The 17,032-nt window shown below is 37.4% G+C and overlaps 3 protein-coding genes across 4 annotated transcripts in view; 1 reads left to right on the top strand and 2 right to left on the bottom strand.

Annotated features, from left to right (window-relative positions):
- Window positions 1-3,717: 3,717 nt before the first annotated feature.
- LOC111602564 lies at window positions 3,718-4,484 on the bottom strand. The gene has a single exon (XM_023319720.1). It carries the CDS (start codon window positions 4,376-4,378, stop codon window positions 3,758-3,760), a length of 621 nt encoding a protein of 206 aa, XP_023175488.1. The 5' UTR covers window positions 4,379-4,484; the 3' UTR covers window positions 3,718-3,757.
- Window positions 4,485-8,179: 3,695 nt separating this feature from the next.
- LOC111602579 lies at window positions 8,180-8,690 on the top strand. The gene is made up of 2 exons (XM_023319735.1): window positions 8,180-8,274; window positions 8,338-8,690. The coding sequence occupies exons 1-2, from the start codon at window positions 8,199-8,201 to the stop codon at window positions 8,622-8,624; spliced, it is 363 nt and encodes a 120-aa protein (XP_023175503.1). The 5' UTR covers window positions 8,180-8,198; the 3' UTR covers window positions 8,625-8,690.
- A 4,865-nt stretch (window positions 8,691-13,555) lies between these two features.
- The window catches only part of LOC111602548 (cilia- and flagella-associated protein 91), a 47,402-nt gene continuing 43,925 nt past the window's right edge, over window positions 13,556-17,032 (bottom strand). The window contains exon 3 of one of the 2 annotated variants that reach the window (XM_023319699.2): window positions 13,556-13,948. In XM_023319699.2, the coding sequence (XP_023175467.2) occupies window positions 13,722-13,948 (227 nt within the window). In that variant the 3' untranslated portion in view covers window positions 13,556-13,721. The remainder of the gene's footprint in view (window positions 13,949-17,032) is intronic. The other variant, XM_023319701.2, reaches the window with a different exon arrangement.

Here is a 17,032-nt window from a genome sequence, read left to right as displayed (position 1 = left end):
TTGCCTTGACACTCACAGCTGCTGGCACTGGCACATGGCTGGCGCGCATATTTAGCATATTTGCCGTGCCTCTGCCATAAGCGACCTTTTTGCTGTGCATTCACATTCGCCTCTCAGATTCGCACCTGACTTAGGGCAATGCCAGCACCAATAGCAACAACAAATTTAGCAGTTCGCAATTGATGTTATTGTCAGTGTCGACTCGCTGCAGGATATGGCAACGGCATTAGCATATGAGTAGGCCGCTCCGGTTACTGAAGAATTTCTGACAGCCTTTGTGCCAATTATGTAAGAAATGTGCGCGTTTTCTCTCTGACAGATGAAATGGCAAGAGAGCTAGAATTTATGATGATGCGAAGACCGTAGCTAAGCTTAGTTGAGTTTAAAATTGAGCTGAAAAGTTGGCATATATTTTTAATAATATTTGCAATCTCTGCGAAGCTAGATTATACCTTAGGACAGTTATTTACAGAATGTAAAATTGAAGAACAAAATATTTAGTCATAGAAAGTAGTTATCTGATTTGATTTTTAATCACTTATAGGCCAAGTTTATTCAAGACTTTTTAGATATATGTTTTCTTTAAGCCGTCATACCAGCAATTATATATAATAGAGTTAATTCACTCTTTGAACAATAATATAAGTAGAGACCTCTCATCCTCTATATATCTTTATATAAATCAATTAATTAAAGAAATTGCAAATTTTTCTATTTATTTTTAAAGTCTTAAATATAGAATTTCTAAGAAATTAACTATTTTGCTCTATGGCTCTAATGAACAGCGTTTGGTATCCATTAGCCTTTAGCTTGGCGCTTTGGCCTCATTATACTAAACCTCATCGATTGCTACGTACTGACCGTTCACTAATTAAGTTCTTTTTTGCTCCCCTGGGCAGCGGCAGGTGCGCCAGGTGCGCGTACCTCATTAGCGTACTCTGCACACAATTAACGCCGCAGACTACCAATAAGTAGCAAATGCAAGCGTCTAGGCAATCAAAGCATTTGCAATTATGACATTGATTACGAGATGAAAGCCATAAAAACCAATGGTTATTCGAACAGTAGAAAAATAAGTATTTATACCCAATTCATGGTCAATACACAAGAGAAATGGAGAGGCCTCAAAGCGCGCTTCATTACACCAGATGCCTAGAAACAGATAAATTGAGAGAAAGTAACAAATACCAAAAAACAAATGAATAAAATGAAGTTCAAGTCGGGAAAACTTAAATTGAACCCACATTCAATTGACATGGGCCATGCCTGTTTCCGTTTCAAGTCTATTATTTTTTAGCCTGAATATTTGCGTTATATATTATATTGGCAATCTGCAATGAAAAAGGAACATATATATGCTATATATATATATATATATATATATATATATACATATATATACATATATATATATATATATATATATGTTCCTTTTTCATTGCAGATTGCCAATCAAATTATTTGAAATATAAATTATTTAAAAGTGCTGCGAGTGTCGATTGCGTACAGGGCGTTTGGTTAACTGAATGACCACTTAGCATGATTGTTGCTTGCTGGAGCACCCTGTATGATTTCACCTTTTTTGCAGCTTTCACTTAAATATATGAGCAGCCATATACAATGTTATGCATGTGCAGATCTCCCTAGATTCCCAGCTGGCTTCAGTTCAACCAAATCATGGTTGTTAATAATGCTGATGATGAGGATGTTACTGCTACTGCTACAGCTACTGCTGCGGCTGCCTCTGGGTAGGCGTTGTCCGATATCCCCGTTCGTGTATTGATGAGAACTCAATAATTCAATACAGCTGCTTGGGCAGTCATTAAAGGCAGTGAGTGGGCAAAGGCGAGAGCTCGACTGGGCTCGGGTGGGCGCATGCGAGACATGCGAATAACTACAACGAAAGGTCGCTTATAATAACGTTATGCATGCTTTTAGGCGCACAAGGACATGTCCCTAACGAGGTACAGCTTGAAGCTGGCCGCTGCGTCGTGTGCTCTGCTATTAAATTTATCGCTGCACAGCATCACGACACGCCCACAAGAGCGCAACTGCAGTTGTTTATTATGCATGGCGTGGCAGCCACAGTGAGCCAAGTTCGCTTTTAAACTGTGCCAAGATTATTGCTCTATTTTGCGCTTCAATGATTCTCCCGCTCGAAACTTGGCTAAGTTTAATGCATCTCAATCTATGCGCTTGTCTCAGTTTACCTGAGACTAAGAGAGCGAAAGCGGCGTCATAAAATTGCCATAAATGTTGATAAGACATGTTTGTCAGTCGCTTTGCCAGCACCTGCTCACCTGCTTGCTTGCTCACCTGCTCAACTGATTGAGTGGGAAAATGTGAAAAGTCTGCCAATTTGTTTGGCCTGATGATAAATGCATGGCCTGGCATTATACAGATTGTTTTCTCAGCACACAGGCAGCTTACATAGATAGTTTAGTGCGAGGCTATCTCGGATTTATTCAACAATTTGTAAGCCTATTAAAGGCAGCCAGCTCTCTTGGCTCTTGACTCTTGGACTTGTATTTACTGTAGCGCACATTGTAGTAATAACAAATGGAAAAGCGCTTCGTTATCCATGTTTAACCTAGCTAACAGCCACTGTCTAAGCCCATTTCTATCACATTCTGACAGCCATTTGCTCGATTTGCGCTATTTGCGACACAGCTGATTGCACTGGTCATCGGCCATTTGTTGCCAAGAGTCAGGCCAGTGCCGCATCTGTCGCTGCCATTGATGGCATCTCAATCAAGGCTGTCATATGCAGTGACATGGCCCTTCAACGCCACGCAATGGACACGCTGATGAAGCTCTACAATTTCCGCTATATTCTTTTAGCCTGCTCTGCAGCCCAACACCAGCCAACTCTTTTTTTCTTGCTTTCTGCTTTTGTCTTTCATGCTGATTGGTTGGCGCCGCCATCGACAGCTTTGAGAACGCGAATTATGTAAATGTAATTGGCAATCGGCAATTGGCCTTATAGTCTAACAGTTATTCATGACCATTTGGCGGTGCTCAAGTGACCAATTTATGATTATATGCCTTAAAGATTGTCATGATATAAATTGAGGAATGTATTTCCATTACAAACAGGCAATCGACCTTATCGAATACTTGTTTGTAATCTTATCTCTTCTAGCTGCAATTTGATGTAGTCTAAGATAAATAAGAGTTTTGACATGATGAGTATGTCTTCTTTAACAATGAGGTTGGCTCTGCAGCAGAAGATGAAGCAAGCTTGAACTCGTTTGTTAAATTGAAGCAAGAAGAGGGTCAGCTTATGGCCAACGTAGCCGTAGCAACGTAGCCGTAGCCGAATAAGAATATGAATATCTTTAGTTTAAAAAACATATATAAACTCATTTCTGTTAACTGCTTTATAAATATACCTAAAATATATACTAAATATATATATACTATTTATACTAAAAATCATTAAAATATAGCTGCTAGACAGTAGCGCTTGATAGATAATGCTATTATAAAATCTGTGTAATAATCGCACTTACCAAATGAAAGCTGCAGTTGACTTAACTTTCAACAAACGAAAGCACAGAAAAAAAAACCGCTGCTGTCTCTCACATGTCCGGCGCAGTTGGCAAAGCCAAGCGAAAAAACCTTTGTCAGCGCGGCGTATACGTAATATGCGGCTGACCCAACTTTGTACGAAAAAAATTAGAAAAAAATGAACACAAATTTAAATAGAAACGGCTCTAATTTACATACAACACTCAGCCAAAAGTTGTGTTTAAAATTAGTTGAGAAAGAATAGATTGTAATGCTCGCCCAGATTGTGCGAATTGCGCAGCTCATCGCCAGGCTCGTCGAAGAACAGCTGGAGTATGACGGCGGAGCGTATGCAACGTCCAATAGCATTGGCCAAGATTAGCAACTTGAACAGAATGGCCATAATTATTTTGCTCATATTATCGGGATGTATTTCGGATACACTCAGCGACATTCGTACGAGGTCCTGGCCCAACGAATACATGCTGGTCAGCCAGCAGAAAATAAAGATCAACAGATAGGGTCCAAAGTACAGGAGCATGCGCTTATTCATCGGCACCTTGTCCCCCTGTATGCATTCACTTGGATTGCAGAAGCTGCAGCGCGAACACTGAAAGATCCGCCACAGCACCAATATCATCACGAAAGCTACGTAGATTTGCGTTTGCACATCGAACGTCAGCAGCGAAGAGTAAGTTACCCAAAATTTTAGATACTGCACCCAGAAGAACCATTTGGTCTGCTCGCTCACCACTGGAACCATAGCCGCCGCATGGACCATTATCCAAAGGTACGATATTGCCAAAAAGCAACGCAGTAAGCACATTAGAGTTCGTGTGTATTTCCGGCATCCATGTAGCTCCGGCATCCTTGACCGTAATGCCAGCTCAAACAATGATTAGGAAATTGAAAATAATTTGTATTTATAGTTTATTGTTTTATGTTAATTGACTGTTATAGACAGAAGCCTAAAGCCTACTACCTTAGCCCGTGTCCATTGAAAATGGAAAGTTGACTTCTTTTTAGGCGTAGTTTATATACCAAAAAAGATGGAAGCTTTCACTTCACTGTGTGGCTTTCTGAAATGATTTTGTATGTTTTGGCTTTTGATACTTTTCCCTTTACACAACTTCGCTTCGGGAAATATACACATCTACAGACAATTTAGAAGAAAAGTTATTCTGAAAGTAAGCTACGCAAGTAAGAAAGCTCTAGTCGAGGTGGCCGACTAGAAGAACTAGGGAAGGTGTCCGATCTCAAACCAAATAAATAAATAATTTTTAAAGGACATTAAATATAGGTAAACAAATAGGTATAAATATATATTATATATAGGTATATAGTAAATGTAGATATAAATATTAATATATTAATTATTTTAAACTTCTTATTTTTATATTATTTTTACATTTTTAGCATACATTTTTATCATTGTTAAACAGAGAAAATTGTCATAAATATTCATTTTTAAATACATAAATAGATTATTGAGCAAACATTTGTTAATGTTATTGCTATTGTTATTTAATATATTATATATATTTTTATATATAATACATTTATGCATACATACTTACATAAAAGGCAGACAAATATCTGGTCAAGGAAGCGAAGTCCCACTTATGTTCGTGCTAGTCAATTTACACATAGTTAGGTCAATAGTTTCTTTTAGCTATACTTAAAAAACAACAAAATTATACATGATAATGATGGTTCCAATAGCATGGAAAAGTCAACACTCATTTTTGCATTAAATAGAAGTGACCTTTGGGGCAGCTGAATGGCAAAGTTCAATCAAAGCTTGAGCAATAATGCGGTTGATGTCAGTTATAAAAATATTTTTTTTATAGTTTAAATAAATATTAGCTACAATACATTACCTATTGCTGATTCGTGAATATATATTTTATACGATATGTATGAATTATAAATTTAATTTGGCCCAGAAGAGCTTAAAATTAAATATTTATTCTCATTTAATATATAGTATGTATAGCATGTGTGTCCTATCAATCAATCGAATATGCTACCTGTGTGGTAAGCGCTAAATGTCAATGTTAAATCAGAGGTCAAACAGTAAATTAGTCTTTTGTTTACAGTAGTGAATAGTTTTATACGCTTTAAATAACTTTGATTTAATTCTGTTTTTTTCACATATTTTTATATATTTGGATGCTTTTGTTTAATTAAAAACACTATTTTAATAACAATTTACTAATAGAAGTGTATTGATATAAGTGTAATTATTATTAAAAAAATATTTTTCAATACTGAAATGCTTAATAAAGTCAACAGAATATATATATATATATATATATATATATATATGCATTTCTGTTAAAATATTGCGTATACGCGCTGTGTGAATTCTTAAAAAAAATTATATTTAGTAAATGTACATATATTTATTATCAAATATATACATACGCGCTGCATTTATGAATCTTTTGTTTATATACAAACAAATGCAGAATAATATTGCGTATACGCACTGCATACATTTATTTTTAATTATCGACAATAGTCGAAACACGCAGCATTGTTGTTATGTATTTTAGTGTGAAAACATTTGCTTGGACATGTTTGATTTTTTCTGTCTTAATCAATTTGTCGTGTTAAAATGGGGCTTCACTTCACGATTGGTGTGAGAATTTGTGCTACTCTGAATGTACGGCAAGAAGACTAAATTATGTCGAACAACGTTTCAGCTTGCACCGTAGCTAAGTGACTCGAGCTAAAAAACTTTCCATAATGCTATTGGATACAATACAAAGTGAGATGAAACGTTGCCAAGCCTTGACCAATCGATAGACTTATTTTGGATTGTGGTCAGGCTAGGGCTATTTTAGTGAGGCTGGCACAGTTGAGACCTGAAAATGAAAGTTTACCAGCTGGTTTTGGTCATTGTCATAACTGAGCAAATTGTCGCACTGAGCAAATGTCCCAATGGCAAGGAGTGGGACAGTGCAGTGGCGAAATGTATTAAATATTATTTGGGCATATAATCACGCAGCGCTCACATTCTACCACAAGATGACGATAATAAAAAGTAATAAACACAAAAAACACATTTATATAACTGCATGAAAAAAGGTGCGAGAGGACTATTAGCAGAATGACAACTAATTTTTGGGTTAATCCACACAACAAAGCAGCGGAGCACAACTCTCATTTATAACATTTAAAGACAAAAAACGAACAAAACAAACATAAGCAGAGCCAACGAAGGGCCACAAAATGGAATGAACAACATGAAAAATTAAATGCGATTTTATGAAGCCAGCAGAATGCGAACGAGTTTTCTTTTCATATAATTTACCAAAGGATGTCCTTGTCAGCGCATGAAGCCAGCTTACGGTATAAATGTTGCCAACTTGTCAGCACAGCGCAATCAATGGCCTTGTCCTTGCGGTTAATCCTTTGTCAGTGACAATAAAGTGTTCAATATGCCGTCAACTCCTATAAATACAAATGGTGCGTTATTAGGACCCTCTCCATCAAAGCTAGTATAAAGCATAAAATATTAAACGAAAATGTCTTGAATTTTTGGGCTCAATCCTTACTTTTTATACCCTGAGCGTGAATTCAGGTTATAATAGTTTCGTGACAATGCTTGTGACAGACATAAGGGGGCGTGGCAGCAGCCATAAATATATCAGAATATGTTCTTGAGCAGGACGACGAGCTGAGTTAATAACGCTATGTCTGTCTATGGGTCTGTATGATCTCAGCGATTTTAATATATATATGTTCCTATATACCATACGATTTTTGTTTTTTTTTTCCAGACTTCAGGGTATCTCATAGTCAAGCACTCTCCACAAAAGCCAGATTACTTGCCTAAAATTGGAATTCGCATTTCTGACCAGAGTCGTGATTACTGACAGTGTAAATTATGTGTTTCCCATGAACTCAAAACCAAAGCAGAAATCATTTTTTTGTGGAATGTTCGGAAAATATATATAAAGCAAATCTTTTTTTGAATCTTGTTAGATTTATATAGTAATATGTCAGTTTGTTGGCTTGTCTGTGCATGAACTTGTCGAAATTGCATTGAAATCGATTTTGGGAATCGATTCATGCTCCCTCTTTCTATTGCTTAAAAAATAAATATTAATAAACAACAAAATATGCGCGAGCAACAAAAATAAACGTCCTGTTGCTGTCAAATGTGCAGCAATAAAAGCGTACAACATCACGTATACGCAATCAATTGTTAATGGCCGTCGCAGACATTGGCGCAACAATTTCAGTTTATGCATATTAGTTTTATTATTATTATTATCTGAATATTGCGCGCTGGGCTAATGAAATAACAAATTGTGAAGCGCTAATTACAGCCAGGTGAGCTGAAGCTTTTCTTCAATAAACAACAAATAAACTCATCTAGCTGTTGGCTTGAAAATTAATGAAAGTGGGAGGTTGTTGTGGAGTGGTTCGTCGTGGGCGTATTATATGGAGCGTGGATTTAATTGGACTCATTAAAACTTTTAGTCTCCCATGTTTATTACTTGTTATTTCAACAACTTCTTGACCTTTCTATCAAAGGTCAGCTTGATAGAGAAATACGAATGTAGCCATAAATAGGCATAAGAAATGGCTTTACATATCCATAAGTGTAACGAATTTGCTTGTACATTTAACTTGAAGTAGAAAACTTTTGCTATTTAGTGCAACGATAATCCAATATGAAGCATCTACTTCAACTGATCAATTTGTTGCTTCTGCTCGTGCTTGGGTCAAGTGACTTTAACACATGTATACGTGAGTAGCGTTTGTGTGTCTTTAATTTCGAGTAATTTCATTTAATGATCGTTCTTTAAAAAGCTCCTTATTACTGGGATTCCGTCAACGAAAACTGCGTCAAGTTCCACGTTATCACAACCGATTTAGGTAACTTGCAAAGCAGACAAACAATACCACAACAGTGCGAAGAAGGTTTTGTATGGGTAGAAAGTATAATGTCATGCGGTAAGGAATGTACTTATAAAGAGTGTCACAATCCTGCCGCATTGCACTCGCATACAGTCACTGAAATCTGCAATAAATATGAATATCTGGACTTGAGAAAGCGAATTTGTATGCCCCTAAAATTGCCTATGGAAGAAATTTAAGCAATGTGTGCTCCGTCAGGCAGTAGTTAAATGTTTGAGGAATATCAATAAACGAACTAAAAAACATATTCAATAGTTTGTAACTCGTTCTGCCCAGTTCTCGTCGTAAGCAAGGCAAACTCTGCAAAGGCAGGCGAACAAAATTGATTTTTGCTTGGGGATTAACACAGAATTGATGGAAAATAATAGCAAAAACATTGTATTGGAAGTAATGAAAATAGAATACTCTTACTAATTTTAGGGAGGTTATGTGAAAGCTTTAAATTTGTATATCAAGTTAGTAATTGATTGAGTGCAATGAAATTTATAAGATTTTTTAGCTCACATCAAATTAATAAGACTTAAGATTTCATTGTCAAATTATGTAATTTATTAAATATTATTTTTGATAAACAAACTTTTCATTTGTATTTTTTTCAGTAAAATATTATCACTAAAAATAAATAAAATTATAAATTGAATGGTATAAAATATATTAAAATATATTTATTTAAATAAATTAAGCTACATAAAAACTAAGACAATTCTAATCTTCCAGCAGCAGCTGCCAATATTCAGAAGAAGCAAAACTTATCACATTTTTATGAATTTCTCATCAAATATTTGCTTATCCTAGTGAAGAGCATAGCTGCAACTAAATTGTTCAAGAGACTCTCCTGCTTATATAATTTAGCCGCAGGCACAGTTGTCAGACGACAGGCGGCGTAATGAACAAACTTGTGGGAGGCAAATTGTTTACGGGCGGAAGTAACGTGGTGGCAGTTGGCCAACAAATTACGTATACGCCACGCTAGCCGCTAGCGAGTCAGTGTCAAGTGAACTGCGACAGGCGGAATGGTCAAAAAGACAGCTAAAGGACAGCTGTCGGCCATGGAGCAGCTAAAACAAATGAAGTCGAATGGCAATTGCAGCAAACGTTCGAATTGCATTCGCCGTTGGCTCACAATAATCACTTGAGCGTGTTCTCTAAAATGCTTTTAGCTCAAATACGCCAACATTTTAGGGAAGTTTCCATATCAGTACAGCAATAACTGATTTTCGAGACTGTAGTTTTGCCATTTCTCAGGGCAGGTTGCATTTAGCATTTTAATGCGCTCAAGTGCGCCGTTTACAGTTAAACGGATGCACTCCTCCGAAAATGGGGGGCATCAGCCTGTGCTGGTGTCGCCATAGTCGCTGGCATATTTTGCGGTTGCTCTCCACACAAAAGGTGTGAAAAGCAGCAGCTGGCATGCGGCCCTTTTGATTGGATGCTGTTGCTTATTTGGCACGGATTTCATTTGCCTTCCGCCTGGCCCCAACACCAGACACAGCGCTACACTCGTTCAAAAGCGCTTTTTAGAAATTGAAAGTTGACGTGTGCTGCATTTGCTGCCACTGCAAATGTGCGATAAATGTTGAGTGCTAGAGTTCCAGAGTGGAAACGATAAATGACTGTATGCGATTGCAAGCACACAGCCATTCAAGGGCTTAAATGGCTGCTAAAGTGTTGAATTGCATAGAATTATATGAGAATATATATTATATACTATATGAGAGTATATATTCAATTTGTTGCCATTTGTTATACTCATTAGCTATGTGCATAGAGGGCATATGTGAGTAATAGTAGCTTCAGTGGCGTGTTGCACTCTCTCATACTCATATGTGTTTACAGCACTTTTAAGTTTTACTTAACTATAACTATTATCAAATATATAACTTTTCAAGCTCCAAGCGACAAACAAAGCCATCGAATATGGGAAACCCTGGCAATAGAAATGAGTCATTTTTAGGAAAAGGGATGCTTATCTGTAAGAATATTCTTTTTGGACTAGAATTTCAGATAGAAGAATCATTACAGCGTAGATTGCTGCATTCATTTATCTGGTTCTGGTGGTAAGCTACTCAGAGACAGTTCAACATAGATCTCTGTAGCTCATTCATCTGATTTTTTTAAGCTGCTCTGAGTATCCTCACATAGCTAAGTGCAGCATAGATCAGAGAATTCGCTCATTAAATTAATATAAATAAAATATTTTCATATTTACAACAATTTCAATTGTTCTTTTGCCATTGCAAAGCTTTAGCAAGAGTCTTTGTTAGTTGTGATCGCGAGAGTAGACGCATTGCTCACTTAGTCGCTGCCTTTTGTGTATGGCATGAACACTTATACAACGCTTTGTTTTTAGAGCCTCATAAATTGCGCATACGCCATGCTGCACACGAGCAAGCCATATACACAGCCAGATAGCTTACAATTCGTGTTTCCCTTTTTTCTTCCTTTTTTGTGTCTTTTCGCGTGGAGACGGAAGCGCATAAATTTACCGTTGAAATATTTGTGAGCCGTGAAAAAGTCAGTAAAGAAACAAAAAAACGAGTTTACTGAATGGCAACGCGCAGCGCCGTAGCACTTTGGGCTGTCCTCTGGCGCATAAAGAGGAGTGCTGGGAGCTCAAATTGACATGCAATTGCAATGGCATGCAAATTGCAGTTGGCGCTTGCCTCTGCCGCCGCTGCCCCTGTCGACTGTGGCATGTTCAATTTGGTAGTCACACCTATGTCGCGTGGCACTCGTCCAATTTTGATATGCTCCCCGCGGATTTGTGCATTTTATAGACTTTTTTGTTTATGTACATTTTGTTACCAAACGCGTCCCAATCGCAGCTTAAGCATAAAAAACAAAACTAAGAACAATTTCCATTTGATTGCCAAATGGCACTCTCTTAAAGCACTTTAACTTTGACGTCTCAAGTGTTTGACGCGCCTGCAGTTTGTGTGCAGAGATGCTCTGCTTTTTTGTGGGTCAAGCTGTCAGCCTCATTATGCTCTCTCATACTTTACCTTCCAGCAACATCAACATCAACGTCATCATCAGCATCAACAGCAGCACCAGCAGCAGCAGCTTCAACATCAGCGACGTGCTCTATTGTTATAAAGGACCTCGTGGCAACAGTGTCCGTGAAGTTCGCCTCGCAACTTGTTTGTCTATCCTTGTCCGTCGTACACACAGCCATATGCTGCGGCAGAGAGCGCGCTACCTGCACAACTTTCGGCTGGTCGTTGCTTTTGCCGCTGGCAGTGCTGCAACCCACTTAGCAGTGTCAAGTTGTGTCTTTTGTGCCATCAATAAAATTACCAACGATGCAGCTGATGATGGCCGTTCTCGCCTCACTCCAATTGAAATCCACGACCAACTTTTGCATATTTATAGCTAGTCGAGAGCATTTTCAGAATGATTTGTTAATATTCTTATTTATAAACTACAAGCACAAGCTGAAGTAGAAGCTTCAAAAGCAAATGTCAAATGCAGCAAGGAGACCTTGAGCCGAGCTCTGCTGCTGAGGCTAAACTGAGGCGTAGGCGAATGTTGCCCGAGAAAGTTAGAAAGTCTGACAAGTAGCTGCTACAGTGAACTAAATATATAATGGTCAATCAAGCTGGAAAGTGCACTGGACGAAAAACCATCCTTCCAATCGGGATACAAGTTTCAATATTTTGTTGCATTTTCTGAAGTTTTATTTATTTTTATTACTCAATTAAAATTTAGTTGGGACATTTTGTTGTATGTTTTTGTTTTTGTTTTTATTTACTGTTTTTAATTGTTGGATGTATATATGTATATGCTTTCTGGATTTCCATTCATCAATAAGTTTTGTCTCTTACAACTATTTTTACTTTGGTTTAATGTAGCTGTGTTATGCAATTTTAGTAGAATTTTTACTTTGATCTCTAATATAATTTTAATGCTCTTCTTTATTTATTTATTTAGTAGTAATTAATTTGAATTTTAAACATTTATTTGTAGTTTGCGTTTTGCGTTTTTGTAACAATTTTCTTTGCTGCAATTTCGCCAGCATTTTAATTAGTTTTTAGTTTTTTTTTTTTTTAATTTTTGGTTTCTCAATTCTTTCTATAATACTCGTACGTATGTATATATATAAATATTTTGCTTGATAATATATATGGTTTCAAGTAGACAAACTTGTAGTACACTTGGTAGAAAAACAAAAAATTGTGCCACCAGATTAGTTTTGAGTTCTTGTTGAGTTCAGTTTTTAAGTAGCTCGCTGAAAAGATTTGTTGACGTTTCGTAGCTGCTGTCGCTAGAGTACCCCTAATGTGCCTTGCGGGCTTGTTTCAATTTATTAACATCGAGTGTCAGTTAAAAATTATGTTTATCTCTTTTTATTATAATTTTCTTCTCTTATTTGTTTTTGTTTTTAGTTTTTTCCTTATGTAGGTACAACAATACACTGCATTTTTTTTTGGTTTTTTCTTTTTTGGTTTTTGGTTTTTGGTTTTGGCTTTGGCCAGACAAACCGTTTAAATTTCAAAAATGTTTCAGCATTTTCCTTGGGTTTGTCTTCATTGTTTTGCCCTACAATAAATTTTGGAACATCGTGCCTTTTTTTCATAATTTGTTTTCTTTCTTTTTTAATATGCTTTGCAAATTGATTCGCTTTTTTAATCGTATTTATTCAAGCAAAGTTTAAACAAATCTTGTTAATTCAAAATTAGTTCAAATAGTTTTATATGCAAATTAAAGATCTCTTCTTAGCAGGCAGCGAAAAGCTAGGCAAATGCTAATTCTTGAATATTTTTTTTAAAATGAATAAACAAGGAAATTTCCATTATAGGCTTTAGTTATAAGCTAATAATTGGCGCGGGTCGGCATTACTTATAATTTTTGAATGGAATTTACATATATATATTTAGTATATATACTTATTGATCTCTAGCAAATCATTCCATGCAACAAATCCAACTAGTCCATAGACAAAGTGCCTTCTTAATAAACTGATTTATTCTTTGACAGATTTCAGTTAGTTGTAAAATTGAAGAACTCAAAACTTGAAACATTAATTGCCTTTCCATCAATTGAATTATTGCTTATAAAATAATGAATTATTAATATTATTAATTAATTAATTAACATATTCTCTAAAAAGTTTACATGAGTGCAGGCTTCTCCAAAGACTTTGCACAGTTACATTTTACCAATTTTTATTTTTGTTTTGTTTATTCAATCAATTTTTTTTTATTTTTATTTTTTATTGTAGACTGCTCTGTGGTCAGCCGACACCAACAAATTGAAAAGTCTGCGCATTGGCCAGCTTATTCGGGATTGGTTTCCCTGCGGATCTTGTGGCCACGGAACGATGCTTGGATTTTGGTAGCGGCCTTGTTTAGCTCCGGATCGGTTAGATCAATGTCCAGCTCCTCGGCCACCTTCTTGGTGATCTCCTGTATGTCCTCGTCCTCCGGCACATCCTTGTTCACTAGCTTGCGTGCCAAATGGCCACGGAAAGTGGACTGAATCTTCAACGCAGCATGGCACAACTCTGCAACATGAAAGAGTTGAGAACAGAGACGGTATTTTTTGTTAGTTTTTATTGTACTGGCAGCAAGTGGCCACTTGGCCAACGCTTCGAAATAAGTGAAATGCATAATTGAAAAGTTTGCGCTCGCCTCTAAGTGCTTTCTCTTGACCGTCCTAAGTACAAAATTAGGACTCCTGCTTGCTTGCCTTACCCCAATTGAAACTTTGCCCAAAACTCAAACAATTTCAACTAGTTTTAATTAACTGCAGTTCATGTTCATGTGGTGGCGTCAAACATGAACTGCTTGCCAGTTGCTACTTATTTCAGTTTTAATATCAAGGCGTATATGTAGAATGTCCTCGACTCAATCAACCAAATTTGCTTCTTTCTTTCGACTACCAAACAGCTCGTATCGAAGCTCTCACTGCAGTTCATCTGAGTTTAACTTAAAGGCAATTGCTCGCCTGTGTCAAGTTATCATTTGTCAAAATTTGACTGAAAAAGGCAGCTAGCAAATAAATCATGCCGCACATTGCTTTGCCCACAGGGGTGCGCTGGCCTAGATTGTGTGCGTAGAATTCAGCGATGCTCATAAATTTGGAATATTCCCAAATAAATAAATAAAAAAACGTAATCAGAGCGAACAGCTCCCTAAGCGCTATTCAGAGCTAGACAGAGCTTATGTAGATATGGCTGGCATTGCTGTAACTGTGGTCAGGCTAATCGCATTACGTATACGCAATGTGTTCGCTGCGGTTGCCCCAAAGGAGACGAAAGCGAGAGTTCTGCACTCGGTGGCATGTTGATTGCATATTTAATGCAAAAAGACGGACAAAGTCTGAGCTGCGGAAGCATGTGAGTGCGGTCGAGTCAGTTTACGTGCTTGACCATTTTTTTATTACATAAAGATGGATGAAGGATGCAGCAGTGCCAAATGAGCTTATTCAGCTGCGCAACGAAGCCCAACCTAATTACCAATTAACTGTGTCGAGCTACCGCCCCCGCTCAAAATGCGATTTACCAATTGCAGTCTAGGGTTACGTATGATGCGATTTAATACGAGTTAATTGGCTGAGCAGCAACAGCTCATTGTCGTTAGGTAACCAAGTCATTAAAGCAGCTCAAATGTCAAGCAAAGTCTTAAAGCTGGCAGACGAGTTTAGCAATTACTCGGATCACCTATGGCCAGATTTCATTTTTGTCAGCTTTTGAATTAAAACTAAAATGAAAATTCATTTATTTGTTATTTTATATTTTATATACATCTCTCGACGAAGCTCGAAACAGAAAGCTTTTAATCTCAGTTGATGAAATAATCTAATTTATTTTTGTTGTGGCATTTTGTTTCGAAAGGTTTATGTGACCAAAAGCATGGTATTAAAGGTAGATTTTATACAGCTCTTAGTTAAAGTGCTCTCAGTTGAAGCTGGCAACTTTGATTGGACAATAAAGAAATATCTATCTCCAGTTGTGAACTAATGTATGTATTAAAGACAATTAATTATATAAATTGTAAAAAAAAATTTATTGAAATAAATCTGTTCTGTTAAATTATTTCCATTTATTTTAGCTTTGTATTTCAACTGCCAACTGCAGCTGAGCTCTAATTTAAGTCTATTGTCCTGCCCGTATTTATGGTATTTTTCAATTTTTCATGCAGTCCAATAATTCAGGCACAGGCACAGGCACGCATTCGTGTCGTGTCAAATCTGCATCCATTTCGTTTTCTACAGAATGATTTAGCATTCATGCAAAATTCATCTTGTCCTCCTCATGACTATAATCATTTCTTAGCTGCAAGTAACGTTTGCCAAGGTCCGGGCTGCAATCTCTTTCTTATTTAAACTATTTTTTTTTTCTTCTTTTTTGTAGCTTCTTGAGTTTATGCAAATGTTAAAAAATTCTCATTTCAAATTTTGTGATTACATTTGAGCTGCTGCTGCTGTTGCTGCTGCTGCTCGGTGGGATTTCGTTTAACGCTACAAGCAAAAAAGATCAAGTATTTCAAAAGGAGCTCGTGCTGGCTGGCTGCTTTGGCTGGCACTCAAGGACTTGCAGATGACAACGTTAAACGCAATTAGGCGCAAAAACTAAATTGGCTGCTGGACTTCCATTTCTTGCTGTGCTAATGCGTTGAGGAGCTGCTGCTGTTGCCAACTAATTGTGGCCGAGTCATGGCACGGCCAGTAAATGCTGTAAAATTACGCATACGCAGTGCCAGCCACGTGCCTGGGGCCAGAGTCACGTGCTGCGTCAGGTTGCGCTGCATTTCTGTTTATTTATCAAATATTTAAAGCAAGCACAAGACGTGCAAATAGCCTGCAAAGCTGAAGGGCCGCAACTGTGACATTTATAGGCCAGCTGCCGGTGAGGTCTGGCGACTTATGCGTGTGTGAGCTTGAGCTTCTGAATATGCATGACTTTTATGCAGCTTCTGCCGCTGTGCATAACTTAAACCCACGTATGCTCAGAGGTGTTATCTTCAAATTATTTCAAAGAAAAGTCTCTTTTTTTTGATTTTAACTGTGTTTTTTCAACTTTGGCGAAACGAAGTCGAAACAGTTTTCGACTACTGAAATTAGCCCTTTTCGTGCCTGTTACGCTTCGGTTAAGGATTTGACTAGAGATGTATCTGCGCGGCTGTCACACATTTTTGGTGTTTGCTCACGTACTGAGCGTGTCCTGTCACAGGACACGGCTATAGCCAGTGTTGAACACTGTCTTAAATCTGAGCATGCACATGTGCCGCCTGGCTGTCGCCTCTGCTGTTGCTGCATATAAATTGAGTTTGTGCTGGGGCTTGCCTACCTGTGGCCAGAGTGAGACAGATAGAGGGAGATAAAGGAAGAGAGAGAAAGCGACGAAACTGCAAATTTGATGTTTGGCCAGAGATTTGCATGAGCAACGCTCGCTGGCCAATCGCTGTCTGCGGCTGATTGACTGACTATCCGCAAAGCTTAAGACTCCTGCTCTTGTCATGCTCAGTGGAACTTACAGACGAATGCCAATTAAAACTGGCAAAGAGCGGAAGCTGAAAGCCCACTTCAATAAATATTTGATGGCCTTTACTGTAACCAGTCTGAAAATAAATAGAACTCTGAGTCT

The sequence above is a fragment of the Drosophila hydei genome, unplaced genomic scaffold (assembly GCF_003285905.1).
Source record: "Drosophila hydei strain 15085-1641.00,03,60 unplaced genomic scaffold, DhydRS2 tig00000060-arrow-pilon, whole genome shotgun sequence".
Lineage (NCBI taxonomy): Eukaryota > Metazoa > Arthropoda > Insecta > Diptera > Drosophilidae > Drosophila > Drosophila hydei.
This window is presented reverse-complemented; position numbering and strand designations above follow the sequence as displayed.